A 15,264-nucleotide genomic window follows, 5' to 3' on the forward strand; every position below is an offset into this window, starting at 1 on the left:
AATGGTTCCAGGGATGAGGAACTTCAGTTATGAAGATAGATTGGAGAAGTTGGAACTGTTTTCCTTGGAGAAAAGAAGGAGATTTGATAGAGATTTCAAAATCATGAAGGGTCTGGACGGAGTAGATAGGGAGAAACTGTTCCCACTTGTGGAAGGATCGAGAATGAGAGGGCACGAAGGGAACAGATTTAAAGTAATTGGAAAAAGAAGCAAAAGCGACATGAGAAAAATCTTTTTCACGCTTTGACTGGTTAAGGTCTGGAATGCACTGCCTGAGTGTGTGGAGGAGACAGGTTTAATTGAATAATTCGAAAGGGATTTAGACTGTTATCTTTAAAGGAACAATGTGCAGGGTAACAGGGAGAAAGTGGGAGAATGACATGAAGTGAATTGCTCATTCAGAGAGCTGGTGCAGATACAATGGGCTGAACGGCCTTCTTCTGCGCTGTAACAATTCTGTAATTCTTCAATGGAGCAATTAGTTATTGATAGAAATCTGGTTAAGTGTTTATTTTAACTGCTGCAATTAAAGAAAGGCATTGAAAATTTCCAAATCAAGTGAAAAAAAGTGCTGCATCATTTCAGGAAATACATTTCACATTGAACACCTCAGGTGGTGACATAGTGGTATTGTCACTGGACTAGTCCCGAGGCACCCAGGGTAATGCCCTGGGAACCCGGGTTCGAATCCCACCACGGCGGATGGTGAAATTTGAATTCAATAAAAAATGATGACCACGAAAACATTGCCAATTGTTGTAAAAGTCCATCTGGTTCACTAATGCCATTTAGGGAAGGAAATCTGCTGTTTTCACCTGGTCTGGCCTACATGTGACTCCAGACCCACAGCAGTTGGTTGACTCATAAAAATGCCCTCTGAACAATTAGGGATGGGGAATAAATGCTGGCCTAGCCAGCGATGCCCACACCCCACAAACGAATAAAAGAAAACATAGGCTGAGCTGTGGACTACAAGCACTGTGGACTGATCCCTCTTACCCAAAGAAGGTATACCTGAGGTCTCCTGTGATATCTGATAGAAAGTGCTAGAAGCACATACAAGCAGAGAAGGGGAAATTATTGGAAAATTAAAAGATGGGATGAGCAAGGTTATGGGTAAGTCTGTAATTCTTCTACCCTGAGTCACTGCATTTTTTATCTGTTCTAAATTTCTATGCAGAATATATAGTTGGGCAGGTGGCTGCATATCTGAGAAATGCCCTTTTGGTACAATCTGATTGAGGAGAAAATTGAATTTTGAGAGATTGGTTCTGTACAGTATGATTGGTGAGGCAATGGAAATAGTCTGTTAGAAATCACTTAACCAGAGAGAAAAAGCTGACATGGTCATGACGCAAGAACTCTTATTATGCAGATGGGTATTCTATATATATATATATGTATTTAAGACTAGAACTTACTCTTGGCAATAATAACTTTCAGATAATAATTCTCTGCTTTTTACGAGGACATTAGCTCATTTATTTTCAACAGAAGACAGAGGAATGCCATATAAATATGTTAAATGTTCATCCATTATTATCAGACTTTACTTCAAGCTCATATATTTAATTTTCATTAATGACTTGCTTTGAATAGTTCAATTTATTCCAATAGCAAGGACAAAATAATACTTTGCCACGACAGCAGTTAGAATCAATTTACTAATCGAACTCTGGTCATTAGAGCCATTTAGTATTGTTGCACCAATTAAACCTTAGATATGAATCAAACTCATTATGTGCAAGCATTAAAGATTTCTCTCACCTCTTCTGTATAAAGTTTCCATCATTTCTTCCCCTCCCCAACAATTTTTGTTCAGAGTGGACAAATTAAATTATCCTATTATTTCATTGGGTTTGATACACTTTGTCAAAAAGTTAATCAGAAGATTAAACTCACAGCACCACGGCGAACTCAATCATTGTAACAGGCCTATCAAGAACTGAATGCAGCAAAAGCTATTAAAGCGATAAATTATTAAGAGATTTTACCAACAGCAATCTTAAACTGAGTGTGCTCTGTGCCACTTCTAAAATAATTTTCCAAGTTAAAATACAAAGTATAGGTAGATATGCTTTTTCCAAACACAGAGCAACAGAGAATTTCTCCAAAAGCAACAAAGATTATTGATGTCAATTTTATAATCACACAGAGGCCAAAATTTTCCCGTCGGCGATTTGGGAGCGGGGCCCGCTCGCCGATGGGAAAATGACGCGGGATGACATTGGGAGGAACCCCCGACGTCATCCCAGTCCCTTTAAATTTTCAGGAAGGCGGGCAGACAGCGAAATCAGCTGTCCGCCCACCGACCTGTCAATGGCCAATTGAGGCCATTGACAGGGTAATTAAAGTAATTAAAGGCCCTGCCCATCCAACCTTAAGGCTGGCGGACAGGCCAGGAGCCCCAGCGGGCTTCTGATAATACATGAAACCTCATCCACTGGCGGGATGAGGTTTCATGTTCCTTTTTAAAAACTTTAATAAATGTAATGTGACATTTATTAACATGTCCCATCTCGTGTGACATTGTCACGAGGGGGACATGTTAATAATATTTTTATTTCTCTATTTTTTTTAACTTTTGTACACTGTCACTAATCTCCCTGAGACAGCACTTTGACAGCTGGGGATTCCCTCCCTCCTGGAACAGGAAGCGCATAGCGCATCCTGTCGGGCAGGCCGCTGGGCGGGCCTTAATTGGCCCGCCTGCTCAAAACGGTGGCGGGCCCCGTTTCGGTGGCGGGGGTCGGCTGTCCACCCGCTGCCAAGCCGGTGGGGCCCGCACGCCCACCAAGGGCAAAATTCTGCCCAGAATCTTTGTAGACTGCAGGGAATTATGAGGAGGGAATGAGCTACACAGTATGTAACTTTACTGAAAAGTTTCGACCATACATGCAGTCAGAAAGTAGATTCGACACTTACCTCCTCGTTGAACCAGGAGTGTCACTTCACTTCCCTTGGGACATTCTAACAGTGTATCAACTACTTGATTATGGGTTAGATTCTGGACATTCTTCTTGTTGACTTCTAGAAGGAGATCCCCTTCCTTCAGGCCACGGCAGCGCGGACCATCCACAATTTGTTTAACTCTTTGGCCACCGCCTCCAGGGCTGTCCGCTATGGTAAAACCGAAACCCATAGGGCCTTTAACTATATGAACAGTTATAAGTTCAGGCTGAGTTGCTATAGAGGAAGCCAAGGAGACATTGTCATTGGTATAGCCTGTATGGGATCCATTTGATGAAACATCGCCAGATGATGGACTATATGGTCTCTGATCTTTCATTCCATTTCCATTTGCAGGAGCTGTTTGGCTACTGTGGCTTGAAAGGGAGTCATAATTTTCTTGGCCATTGACAATGATTGGCTCTTTATCTGAAATAGCTACTGATGTTACCAAACTAGTATTTGGATCATCTGGATCAAATGGCAGAGGATAACCCCGGCAAAGTTCAAGATCCACGGTTGCACCAATTGGAATAGACTGGAATATTTTCACAACTTGAGCATGTGTATATCCCAGTACACAACTGCTGTTTACACTCACTATTACATCACCTAAGAGAGAGAATTAGAAAAGATTAGCTTTATTAACGCATCAATTGTTTAATTTATGCACATTAGCTTCACAATTACATACTTAATTCACAATTGATGCTGTGCAATGCAAACAAAAAGTAGCAATTTGCATAATATTTTGACAATGACAGGAATCAAATACTGCTAAGTACCAAGGATAGATATACTGAATATAGTCAATAATCTAAGGTCAAGTTAAACAACTAGACAGGAATGCAGGCTATATTTGAGGCCAGTTGTTCGTGCTTTTTATGGGAAGACTCCAGAGTCCCAAGGAATAAAAATGGAATTTGACTTTTCAGTCATCATAAATTATAAATAAGCAGTATCATAAAGTGCAATCCCCAAAGCAGCACAATTTGATTTAGTAAGTCACACTGCAAAGCAGTGACCCTGGTATTCACAAAGGCTGCAGTAGGCTGTGCGGCATTTTGGATCACAGGCTCGAATCTCAGCAATGACTTGCACCCAAACTTCCCTATTCATTCTCATCTTAGCTCAAATGGAGTGCAGTGTCACAGTAGAGCAGTGAGAGAAGGGAATGAGTAAGTGGCAGACCCAGTCCTGGTCCTCATTCCATAGAAGTGGACCTTATATTGGCAAGAAATTTATACCATGGATCTGCCCAACTCATTGTACAAAGTTAAGAAGTGAGTACGTTAATTATTTGTAACTGACAACACTAGAAAGGTTCTTCGTATTCGGTACCTGTCTCCATTTTGCCATCCAGTGCTGCAGGCCCATCAAGTACTAAACTTTTAATCTGCAGAAATTCATCAGGTTCATCACCACCAACAACTGTAAATCCAAACCCTCGGGTACTCTTCTTCAGCTTGGTGTTGATGAACTGCCCCTTCAGCTCTGAAGGGTTCCTTGTAAAGAAGGGCTTGCCTGTTCATAGAAATAAATTGTATATTAAATATTTCCTGCTCAGTGTCAGGTTTCCAGCTGGGAATGAACGAGAGAAAGCGCAACATCGTCAAATATTTTAAACATGTTGAAATCAGTAAAGTATGTTTTCAGAAGCTTCAATCTGGTTTTTGACTTGAAGTTAGGTAAGGATGCTATTACCATCCAAATGGCACCAACTCTTTGTTAAGGATTATTCACCTTGTTTGGTAAGGTAGTATTAACTTAAAATGGTTTTTAAACCCTTTCTTATTGCAGTTGACAATTTGAATGCTCTGCTATTACTCTACAGATGTTAGAGGGCACCAAATTCTTGCAATTTTACAGCAAATAAAGACATAAATTCCTGCCCCAACCAACCCCATACCCTCAGCATCCCTCAACCATGGATTTTTATCTATTGTATCCCCTTTCATTTTTATGACAGTTGTTTTCAGTTTGCAAATTATCAATGCTTGTGCCAAATCAAACATACCTTGTGCTGGGGTTTCTCTAAAAGATTCCTGATTATTCTGCACGTAGCTTGGAGCTTTGGGGCCAGGAGATGCTTGTTGCTCTGTCCACTCTGGAGAGGTGAGGGGAAAAATTAATTCAAAGTATTATTTGAGTATGTGATTTCCTTCAACAATGAGGCCTCAATGTGGGTTCACTTTTAACAATTACTATTTAAGGAATAATTTCCTTAACAATAAGAAAACATTGGTATTGTCTGAAACAGCCCATATTTTTCCCATTATGCTGATAGAGTGAAATTTACTCATCACTTCACTGGGACAGATTTTTGTGTAGCGCAGGCATGGTATTTAAGCTGTATTATGCCATGCTAATGATTGAGTAGATGGGTTCAGTGCCAATATATTGTGCAGAAGGTGTCTGGAAGTCATCTGATTTTCCTCATGAAATTTTCTGAGTGACATATCAGCCAGAATTCAAAACTCACCTTCCGCTTGCTGCTGCTCGAGTTGCTTTTTGCGTTTGGCCTCAGCAACAGGATTCTCATACTGTGTCTTCCTATTGATGTGACTAATGAGAGAGAGTGTTATGTTAAGATATAAACTAGTTCCAGGAAGGAGTGTCTAATTTATCATCAGCAAATTCAGAAGCTGACAGCAAAAATAAATATTATGCATTTATTCCTTAATAACTCCTGCTTCAGCAAAAAACACATATCCTCAAAGAATCAACATTTATGCTGTATTTGTGCCAAGCATGTACTGTTCATATTAGCATGTTCATGTTGCCAGTGAAATATGATATAACACAGAATACTATAAAATATCTAAACAAATATGTTGTAACCAAAACTTCCCATGGAATTTAGACATATACAACTTAATTTTCTGTGGATTGTATCACAATGCAAAGAACAACAGATCCTAGCCAGATAAATCGGCGATGCCTTCAGAGACATGTTGTGACATGATTACCAGCCAATTCGTTAATCTGGGAAATTGATCAGTGACTAACCAAATAAGCAAAGAGTTGCCGGTGATGTTTAATAAATTAACAGACATGATAATGATGAAGGGAAAATAAAATTTATCAGGGCACAGAGAGAGTGCCTTCCATCAATGGAGCAGGGAACACCATTAGCATCGTCATTAACAGCTCTATGCCTCAGTTAGGATTCTTCCCCTGAGAAAGCAGACTTGTGAGTTCAAAGGAAGGAATAATTATTTTTAAAATGGACAAAAATATTGGAAATATTGCAGAAATTGAAGAAACAAAGATCAAATATTTCTTCATAGAAAGGATTAAAAAAAATGGGAGTGCAACTGCTTCATACAGTAAGGTATTGGCAGAATCCCAAGAGAAGGTGCGTGACAGGGATGAGTAGGAGGAGAGTGAGGACAAGGTAACAGAAAGATGAAGCAGGAATAGCTTTATGGAAGCCGTAAAATAAAAAGGGTAAAACTGGATTATATCTTTTTCTTGATGACAATAATTTCTACTTAATTATTGGTAATAGCTACAATAGATACAGAAAAAATTCACAAACTTACTCGACATAGTAGACACCATATACAGGATCATCTATTTTCTCCCACCCAGAGGGCAGCTCTGAAAGGACAGAAAGATACCTCGTTGAAGGAATTTGTTGATTTACTTTAAGTATAGATTAAATTCAGGCACTTAGGTTTAAAATATTAGCATGACATTCTCGTCTTTGCCAATTTTATCAAGACAGTAGCCTAGCGTTTCCATTAGTTGCATCAGGGTGCAATCCACACAAAATTGGCCAAACTATCAATAAAAAAATCAAGGAAATTTAAATATGTGTATGTCCAGTATAACTAAAATGTCTGTGATATTTAACACTAGTTTAAAAATTGTGCTGAAACCTGGCCTTGCCACAAAACGACACCACCCACCCATCCGCCCAGGTCTTCTGATTGAGCCCGTTTGCGAAGGCTCTTCAAATTAAGCTAACTTACATTGGTGCAAAGACATTAGTAGGCAGGACTTAAAGGTTTCAAATATTAAAAAATATTTAATTTATCAAGAAACTGACTAGAGTAAAACAATGAAACCGTTAATGGCTCCACGAAGTTTATATGAGCAAATCAATGTATTTATTTTCTTGCAAAATTATTTGAGCGAAAACTTGAACCACAACCTCACTTTGGAAAACAAGGGTATTTTCAGGCATAATTTAGGAACATGGGAACATAGGAAATAAGAGCAACTATAGGCTATTTGGCTCCTTGATTCAACTAGATCATGGCTGATCTTCTACCTCAATACCATTTTATCACACTATCCCCATATCCCTTGATATTTTTTAATATCTATAAATCTATCAATCTCAGCCTTGAACATACCCAATGACTGGGCCTCCACAGCTCTCAGGGGTAGAGAGTTCCAAAGATTCACCACTCTGAGTGAAGAAATTCCACCTCATCTCAGTCCTAAATGGCCTACCTCTTATTCTAAGTTCTTTGGTTCTAGACACACTGGCCAGGGGAAACATCCTTCCTAGATCTACCCTATTAAGCCCTATAAGAATTTTGTATGCTTCAATGAGATCACCTCTCATTCTTCTAAACTCTAGAGAATATAGCCCCACTCTCCTCAATCTCTGCTCATTGGACAATCCCGCCATCCCAGGAATCAGTCTGGTGAACCTTCATTATACTCCTTCTATGGCAAGTATATCCTTCCTTAGGTAAGGAGACCAATATTGTACACAATACTCCAGGTGCAGTCTCATCAAGCCTCTTTACATAATTGCAGCAAGACTTCTTTACTCCTGTGCTCAAATCCTCTTGCAATAAAAGCCAACATACTATTTGCATGTTAGCTTTCAGTAATTTGGATACAAGGACACCCAGGTTCCTTTGGACATCAATACTTTCTAATCTCTCACCATTTAAGAAATAATCTGCATTTCTGTTTCTCCTACCAAAGTGGGTAACTTCACATTTTTCCACATTGTATTCTATCTGCCATGTTCTTGCCACTCACTTAGCTTATCCAAATCCCCTTGGAGCCTCTTTGCATCCACCTCACAACTCATATTCCCACCTAGTTTTATGTCATTAGCAAACTTGGAAATATTACATTTGGCCCTCACATCTAAATCATTGATATACATTGTGAATAGCTGGGGCCCAAGCACTGATCCCTGCGGTAATTTGTCCAGATTGATGATTGTATGCAAGCAAAAACTCTTCCACAGTAAAACTTAATCGTAGAAACGTGAAATACTACTTTTATTCACATCTATCTTCTGCTAAACCAGGATTTCACCTATCATCTTTGATAATAAAAGGCATCTTACATTAAATTCAAACTTTGTGCTTTCATCTGGAACTTCCTCTGTGGCCTTGCAAGACTGAGGGGGGAATTTTAAGCTGCCAGGTTGGGTGGGTTTCAAAACAACTGAGACTGCCAGTATGTCAGGAAGTCAACCAGAACTCGCATGGGAAGCCTCCATTGTACAGGTAGCTCTGACATTTAAATATGTAAAATGGTCATTAACTACAGTTTTAAGCAGGAATTCTGACTAACTTTGAGCACATGGGTTTCATGGCATTCTTGAAGCAGTTCCACATAAATCAAGGTGCTAGGACAGCAGGAATTGACAGGCCTGGGCAATTGACAGGCAAGGAAAGCTTTAAGTACTGAGCCCTGACAACTGTTTCCCTGCCTAAATTAAAGGCTTTTGCTCACAGGGCTTGTTCTGAGAGTGTGCTTTCACTATTTTGGAGGTGATTACCCATACTTTGGAGGTCATTCCTGCTATCTTGGAGTTTTTGTTGCCTTTAATCTGCATTTCCTGGCTGTAAACCTACTCAGCAACCTGGGAGCAGCTTATGCAGCTCTACCTTGGATCCCTGATGAGGAACATTTTTTAATTCTTTCATGGGAAGCAGGTGTCACCGGCTAGGCCAGTATTTTTTTTGCCCATCCAGAATTGCCCTCGAAGGTGGCGGTGAGGTGCCTTCTTGAGTCGCTGCAGTCCATGTGATGTAGGCACACCCAAAGTGCTGTTAGGAAGGAAGATACAAGATTTTGACTGAGCAACAGTGAAGGAACAGCAATATAGTTCCAAGTCAGGATGGTGTGTGGCTTGGAGTGGAACTTGTAGGTGGTGGCATTCTCATGCATCTGCTGCCCTTGTCCTTCTAGGCGGTAGAAGTCACAAGTTTGGAAGGTGCTGTCGCAGGATAATGAGGAGTGAATTTATTTTATTGTAAAATTATTTTAGCGAAAACTTGAACCACAACAACTTCACTTTAGAAAACAGTGTTTTGGAAAACATGATGAGCAGTAGGAGCAGCAACAATACCACTAACAGCAGGATCAAAGTCGGCAAGCGCAGCAGCAGCTGCCTTCTCCTCAGCCACCTGCTGTTCCACAGAACAGAAGCGACGAGCATAGAGTTCCAACTCACAGCAGGCAATTCCCCCAATACAGGGTTTACTGACAGACAATTACCTTTCTGAGCATTACTAAGCACCAATACCGAAGAAGGCTCAGAATTTGTTGCAAGGTGGTTACTGCCATTTGCAGTGTCCTGGAAGACCTTCTTCTAAGTACATCAAGTGGAACACATTAACAATGACCATCTTCATCTCAAGCTCCTTCCAAGAAGCTGCTGGTGACATTTGTTGAATTTCACTGCTCAAAAGTGCATTTCTGAAGTGACAGACACTTTGGAGTGGAATTTTACGGCCCCTTCCGCCGGTGGGATTTTCCATTCCCACTGAAGTCAATGGAGTTTTGAACAGCTCAATGGCACCGCCCTGGCATGACAGAGCCATAAAATCCCACCCCATATTTTCCAGGGCTGGCAATTATAGGCACTTCACTACTGATGAGGGCAGTCAGAACGAGAAGACCTTCAGACTTGCTGCACAAGTCTAGGGAGCCAAAGGGTGCATACATTTGACAATCATGTACCTACAGATCAACAAGAGTAACTGAAAGGAATTCTGCTCTGAAGTTAAGCTGTTCCTCAACCACACATTCTCATATAAGTATGTGCAAAGTATCTAGGAAACTACCATGATGCATTCATCTTGTGTCAGTCAAGTCTCCCACAGTTATTCACGCCCTGAAGCAGAGTCAGTGGGTGACGCCTTGGAGACAAAGACTATCCTAAAGATGTAGCTGATGACACCTGTGAGGAATCCTACAACTTACACCCAGGAAGGTACAACAGAAGCCAGATGAGCACAAGAGTAATCAAGCAAACAACACCAACAGCTTATATTTATACAGTGCCTTTAATGTAGTGAAATGTCCCAAGGCGCTTCACAGAACTATTATAAAACAAAATATGACACCCAGCTGCATAAGGATATATTCAGTCAGATAACCAAAAGCTTGGTCAAAGAGGTAGGTTTTAAAGAGTGTCTTAAAAGAGGAAAGTGAGGCAGAGAGGTGTAGGGAGGGTATTCCAGAGCTGGTGGCCGAGGCGACTGAAGGCATGGCCATCAATGGTGGAGTGATTAAAATTGGGAATGCACAGGAGGTCAAAATTAGAGGAGCACAGATTTCTCAGAGGTTGTCGGGCTGGAGGGGATTACAGAGATGTGAAGGAGCAAGGTCATGGAGGGATTTGAAAACAAGGATGAGAATTTTAAAATCAAGATGTTGCTTGACCGGGAGCAAATCTAAGTTAGCTAGGTGAACGGGCCTTGATGAGAGTTAGGACATAGGCATGACCTCAAGTTTGCTGAGGGTAGAATGTGGGAGACCAGCCAGGAGTGCATTGTAATTCTCAAGTCTAGAGGTAACAAAGGCACAGATGAGGGTTTCAGCAGCAGATAAGCTAAGGCAGGGGCAAAGTCAGGCGATGTTACGGATGTAGAAATAGGCGTTCTTAGTGATGGTATGAAAATGTGGTCATTTCGGTGTCAAATATGACACCAAGCTTACGAACAATCTGGTTAAGTCACTGACAGTTGCCAGGGAGAGCGAAGGAGTCGGCAGCTAGGCAATGGAGTTTGCAGCAGGGGGCCAAAATTAATAGTTGCAGTGTTCCAATATTTAATTAGAGGAAATTTCTGCATATCCAGCACTGGATGTTTTCAGATAAGCAGTCTGATAACTTAGCAACAGTGGAGCGGTTGAGAGAGGTGGTGGTGAAGTTGAGTTGGATATTGTCAGTGTATGTGCAAAAACAAACACTGTGCTTTCAGATGATGTTGTAGAGGATGACGATTCACAGGAAGAGGCCAAAGATATACCCCCGGGGGATACCAGAGGTAATGGCATGGCTGCAGGAAGTGAAGCCATGGTAAGTGATCCTCCGGCTACGATTAGGTAAAATTAGAAGAATGAATCCAGGTGAGAGAAGTCTAACCCAGCTGGATGATAGTGGAAGGGCATTGGAGCGTGGTCAACTGTGTCAAAGACTGCAGACAGGTTAAGAAGGATGAGGAGGAGTAGTTTACCTTTGTCACAGTCACACAGGATATCATGAGAGCTGCATTCATATTTTTGCTATCGCCATAGAGACTGATAGGGTAGAATACTCCCCCTGTCGGGCGGGCCGTTTGGGAGCAGGCGCGGGGCCGATCGCTGCCTACGATTGGCTGCACGCCACCATTTTACGTGGGTGGGCCAATTAAGCCCCGCCCAGTGTGACATGCAGCTGGTAGCGCTCAGCGCTACATGTGCATGCGTGGGGAGGAGGAGGGAGAATTGGGTGCTGCGCTCTATGCGCGCGAAAGAGCACAGAAATCTCCCTGAGGCACGGAGCTGCCTCAAGGAAATTATATTCAATTTGAAACATCAAAATAAAAAAAGTTAAAAAATCATTTACACAGCGTCACATGAGCTGGGACCTGTTTATCAAATGTTTAAAAAATACTTATTAATTTAATACACCCTTCATGAAACCTCATCCCACCCGTGGCTGAGGTTTCATGAAAAAAGCAAAGGCCGCCTGGGCTCTTCACTTGCCCGCCAACCTTAAGGTTGCTCAGGCAGCCCTGACAATTAGGTTGATCAGTTTATTAGTGGCTTTAACAGGCCTTTGACAGTTCAGCGGGTGCGCAGCCGACTCCAGTGCGAACGAAAGATCGGAATGACATCAGGACGCAAGCCCAACGTCACCGCACGTCATTTTACGTGTCGGTGTGTGGGGCCCGTCCCCGCACGCCGAACAGAAAATTCTGGCCATAAAGAAATTCAAACTTCTAGTTACTAGCTAAATGAATAATAAAATTTTACATTTTAAAACATTTACTAAAAGCACCAGTAACTAAACACTATTTTTTTGTAGGCAACTTATACTTTAAACTACAAAGATGAACGTTTCCCCTCTATACTAATCACACATCGCTCTCCCAACTAAATCATAGTCCTTATAACAAGCAGTCCACAGTTGCTCCCAGCTTCCAATAGGTTCCTGTATCCCTGATTCACTGGCCTGAATCTTCTGGTCGGCGTGCGAGGGTGGGCCCCGCTCACCGACATATAAAATGACACGCGGTGTCGTTGGGCATGCATCCTGACCTCACCGCATGTCATTCCAATCTTCAGTTTGGCAGGCGCACGTCGGAGTCAGCTGCGCACTCGCCGAACTGTCAAAGGTCTTTTAAGGCTATTTAACAACCAATTGAAACAATTAACAGGGCTGCCTGTCCAACCTTAAGGTTGGCGAGCAGGCGAAAAGCCCAGGCAGCCTTTGCATTTATCATGAAGCCTCATCCATGGGCAGGATGAGGTTTCATGAAGGCTTTATAAATCAAATAAAATTTTTTATTAAAATTCATTGACATGTCCCAGTTCATGTGACACTGTTACATGAGTGGACATGTCTGAATAATTTTTTCAATTCTTTTTTTGAAGTTTTCTTAATGAAAATAACCTCGCTAAGGCAACTCCGTGCCACAGGGAGATTTCTGCACTCTTTCGCGCGCATGTGCATAAGAGCGCAGGCCCCTACTCTCCCTCCTCCCCCAGCCCACACAGGGAGTGCTGAGCGCTTCTGGGTGCGTGTCACGCTGGGCGGGCCTTAGTTGGCCTGCCCATGTAAAATGACGGCACGCAGCCGATCGCGGGCAGCCCACTTCTGCTCCTGCCCAGCCCGCCCAACGCAGAGAAAATTCTCCCCACTGAGTAGTAACTTGGAGTGACCGTCCCCAGGCACTTCCCTCAATTTTCAGAGCATTTCTCAAATCCACCACCAGAAGTAAAGCCTGTTCCGATGATTCTTCAAACCCTGGGCGAATCTCCTGAATTCTTACACGGCTGTCTCTTCGACTAGAGGCTGTCTCCTTCCCACAGCTGGCTGTGGGTGATCGCAAAACCAAGTAGCCTCTTCTCTCAGTTGACCATGCAGAACTTCTGTCTGTCTGAGATATTCATTGATTTGTAGGGAAGCCCATGACATGATCTCAAAAATGACTTCCATATGACAACATGGAATACATTAATCTTGCATTCAGGCAGATATGCTAATGAGCTTCTTTGATCCCAACTCCCTTTCACCTTAAAAGTAAATTTACAGTTCACAGCACAACTGTTCAAAACCAGATGCCTACAAATGCTATTGTGGGACTTTGGGAGACTCAGGGTCTACTCGTAAACTCAGACTGCTGCTACTGTCTCCAAGCGTAAATACCTTGCACCTTCTTCTCAGTAAAACAATCTAAGCCTTCCTTTGATCTCTAACAATTACTTTCAGGCAAACAGAACAGGTCACATGACCCCCTTCATTTACCATAGATTTAAAGCTACAGCCCCAAAATATCTTAAAAACCTCATAATTGTAATGCTGTGACAGAGGTGGAAAGCTGATTAGAGGGATTCAAAGATGGAGTTCCAGGAAAGATGGGCATGGATTTGGGAGGTGACAACACATTCAAGGACTTTGGAGAGGAAAGGAAGTGGAGATGTGGTGACAGTTTGCAAGGACGCTGGGCTGAAGGAAGTTTTTTTTTAAGGAGAGGGTGATGAAAGATTTAAAGATAGAGAGACAACAACCGAAAAGAGAAAAACATTAACAATATCGTATAATATGTGGGCCAGAAGGGGAATTGGGTGGTCAGCAATTTAGTAGGAATAGGGTGAGGGAGCAGAAGGTGGGTCTCATGAACAAGTTAAACTCAGAGAGGACATGAAGAGAGAAACTAGACAAAAATGCAAATTTAGGAGCAGGAGAGGGGGGAACTTTAAAGGAAGGTTGGCCTGATGGGCTAGTGGCAGGGAGGTACGCAGCAAAAGCAGCTGAACGGGTCGCCTCAATCTTCGTGACAAGGAGGTCCATGAGCTCCTTGCACTTAATGCTGGAAGTGACAAGGGAGAGGGTTTTAAGAAAATGGTTTGCAGTAAAGAGATGAAAGTGGGGAGTTATTTTTGATGCCGAAGATGTGGTGCAGGTGTCTGGACAGATGTGGGGGCTCCCTTCAGTATGGACCGGTAAGCAAGGAGTCCCAGAATGATAGGGGCCCGCTGTAATTGCACCAAATTGTGCATCAGTGAGAAATGGAGCTTAAGGAGAAGGAAGGTGTTGAACACTTTGTGTCTTTTGAGGAGGAGACAACTGATGTGGTGAGGGATCCTGCAGCCGCACAATTAGCTGCCACAGATGCCTGGGGTGATTCAAACATATTCAGTTAATCTGAGGAAATGCAGTCATCTGGCACACTAGTGTAGCAGCACCCCAAATCACCCTGCTCCCAGCAGAAAGCAGTCACACATTTCACCCCTCTCATAGACAAACCTTCGCTTGTTTTCTACTTCTGTTATACCATTATTCACAAGACAAAATGTTACTTGGCAGGTGGCAAGCAAAAATGGAGAGGGGGTTGGTCAAAGGAGCTTTGAAATAAAGTTTCTGGCTCAGTGTAACAATTTAATAATGCTAAACACCTAAATGAATACCCTTGTGCAAATACAAATCTTTTCCAGGTCTACATGGTTCTGCACCTGTGGTTTCAGCAGAGCTAGAGACAGGCTGTTCATATTCCTGCTCTGACTGCTTTGCTGCTCTTGGACAACATCCTCTTGGTTTTGGAGCTTGTGAGGGCCTCACTAAAGACTGCCCCCCCAACCCCCACCTCCTGTTTTGTGTAGGAGCAGAATCGGCCATTGGGATGGGAGGCAGCATAAGGGTTCTGACTAAGGGACGATGGCAAGGGGGTGGGGGGAGTAATGGAAGAGTTTTGAGAAGAGTTCCCATTTCCATGTGTGCTTTCTCCATCTTTCCTCTCATAGTCCATCTGCTCTATCCTGCAAGCCAAGAGCTGGGGAGTACTTTTCTGCACTTCAATGAGGCACTGAATGGCAGAGAGGTCTTCCCCAATTCTGTTT

The 15,264-nt window shown here is 42.4% G+C and overlaps 1 protein-coding gene across 12 annotated transcripts in view; it reads right to left on the reverse strand.

Annotated features, from left to right (window-relative positions):
* Window positions 1-15,264, reverse strand: part of magi1b (membrane associated guanylate kinase, WW and PDZ domain containing 1b) — a 457,254-nt gene that overhangs the window by 75,600 nt on the left and 366,390 nt on the right. For all 12 annotated transcript variants that reach the window (XM_078543669.1, XM_078543664.1, XM_078543663.1 and 9 more), the window contains 5 exons: window positions 6,495-6,552; window positions 5,432-5,514; window positions 4,967-5,056; window positions 4,291-4,473; window positions 2,926-3,561 (listed from right to left, as the gene is read on the reverse strand). In XM_078543669.1, coding sequence (XP_078399795.1) covers window positions 2,926-3,561; window positions 4,291-4,473; window positions 4,967-5,056; window positions 5,432-5,514; window positions 6,495-6,552 — 1,050 coding nt within the window. The remainder of the gene's footprint in view (window positions 1-2,925; window positions 3,562-4,290; window positions 4,474-4,966; window positions 5,057-5,431; window positions 5,515-6,494; window positions 6,553-15,264) is intronic.

Source organism: Cetorhinus maximus, chromosome 6, assembly GCF_964194155.1.
Source record: "Cetorhinus maximus chromosome 6, sCetMax3.hap1.1, whole genome shotgun sequence".
NCBI lineage: Eukaryota > Metazoa > Chordata > Chondrichthyes > Lamniformes > Cetorhinidae > Cetorhinus > Cetorhinus maximus.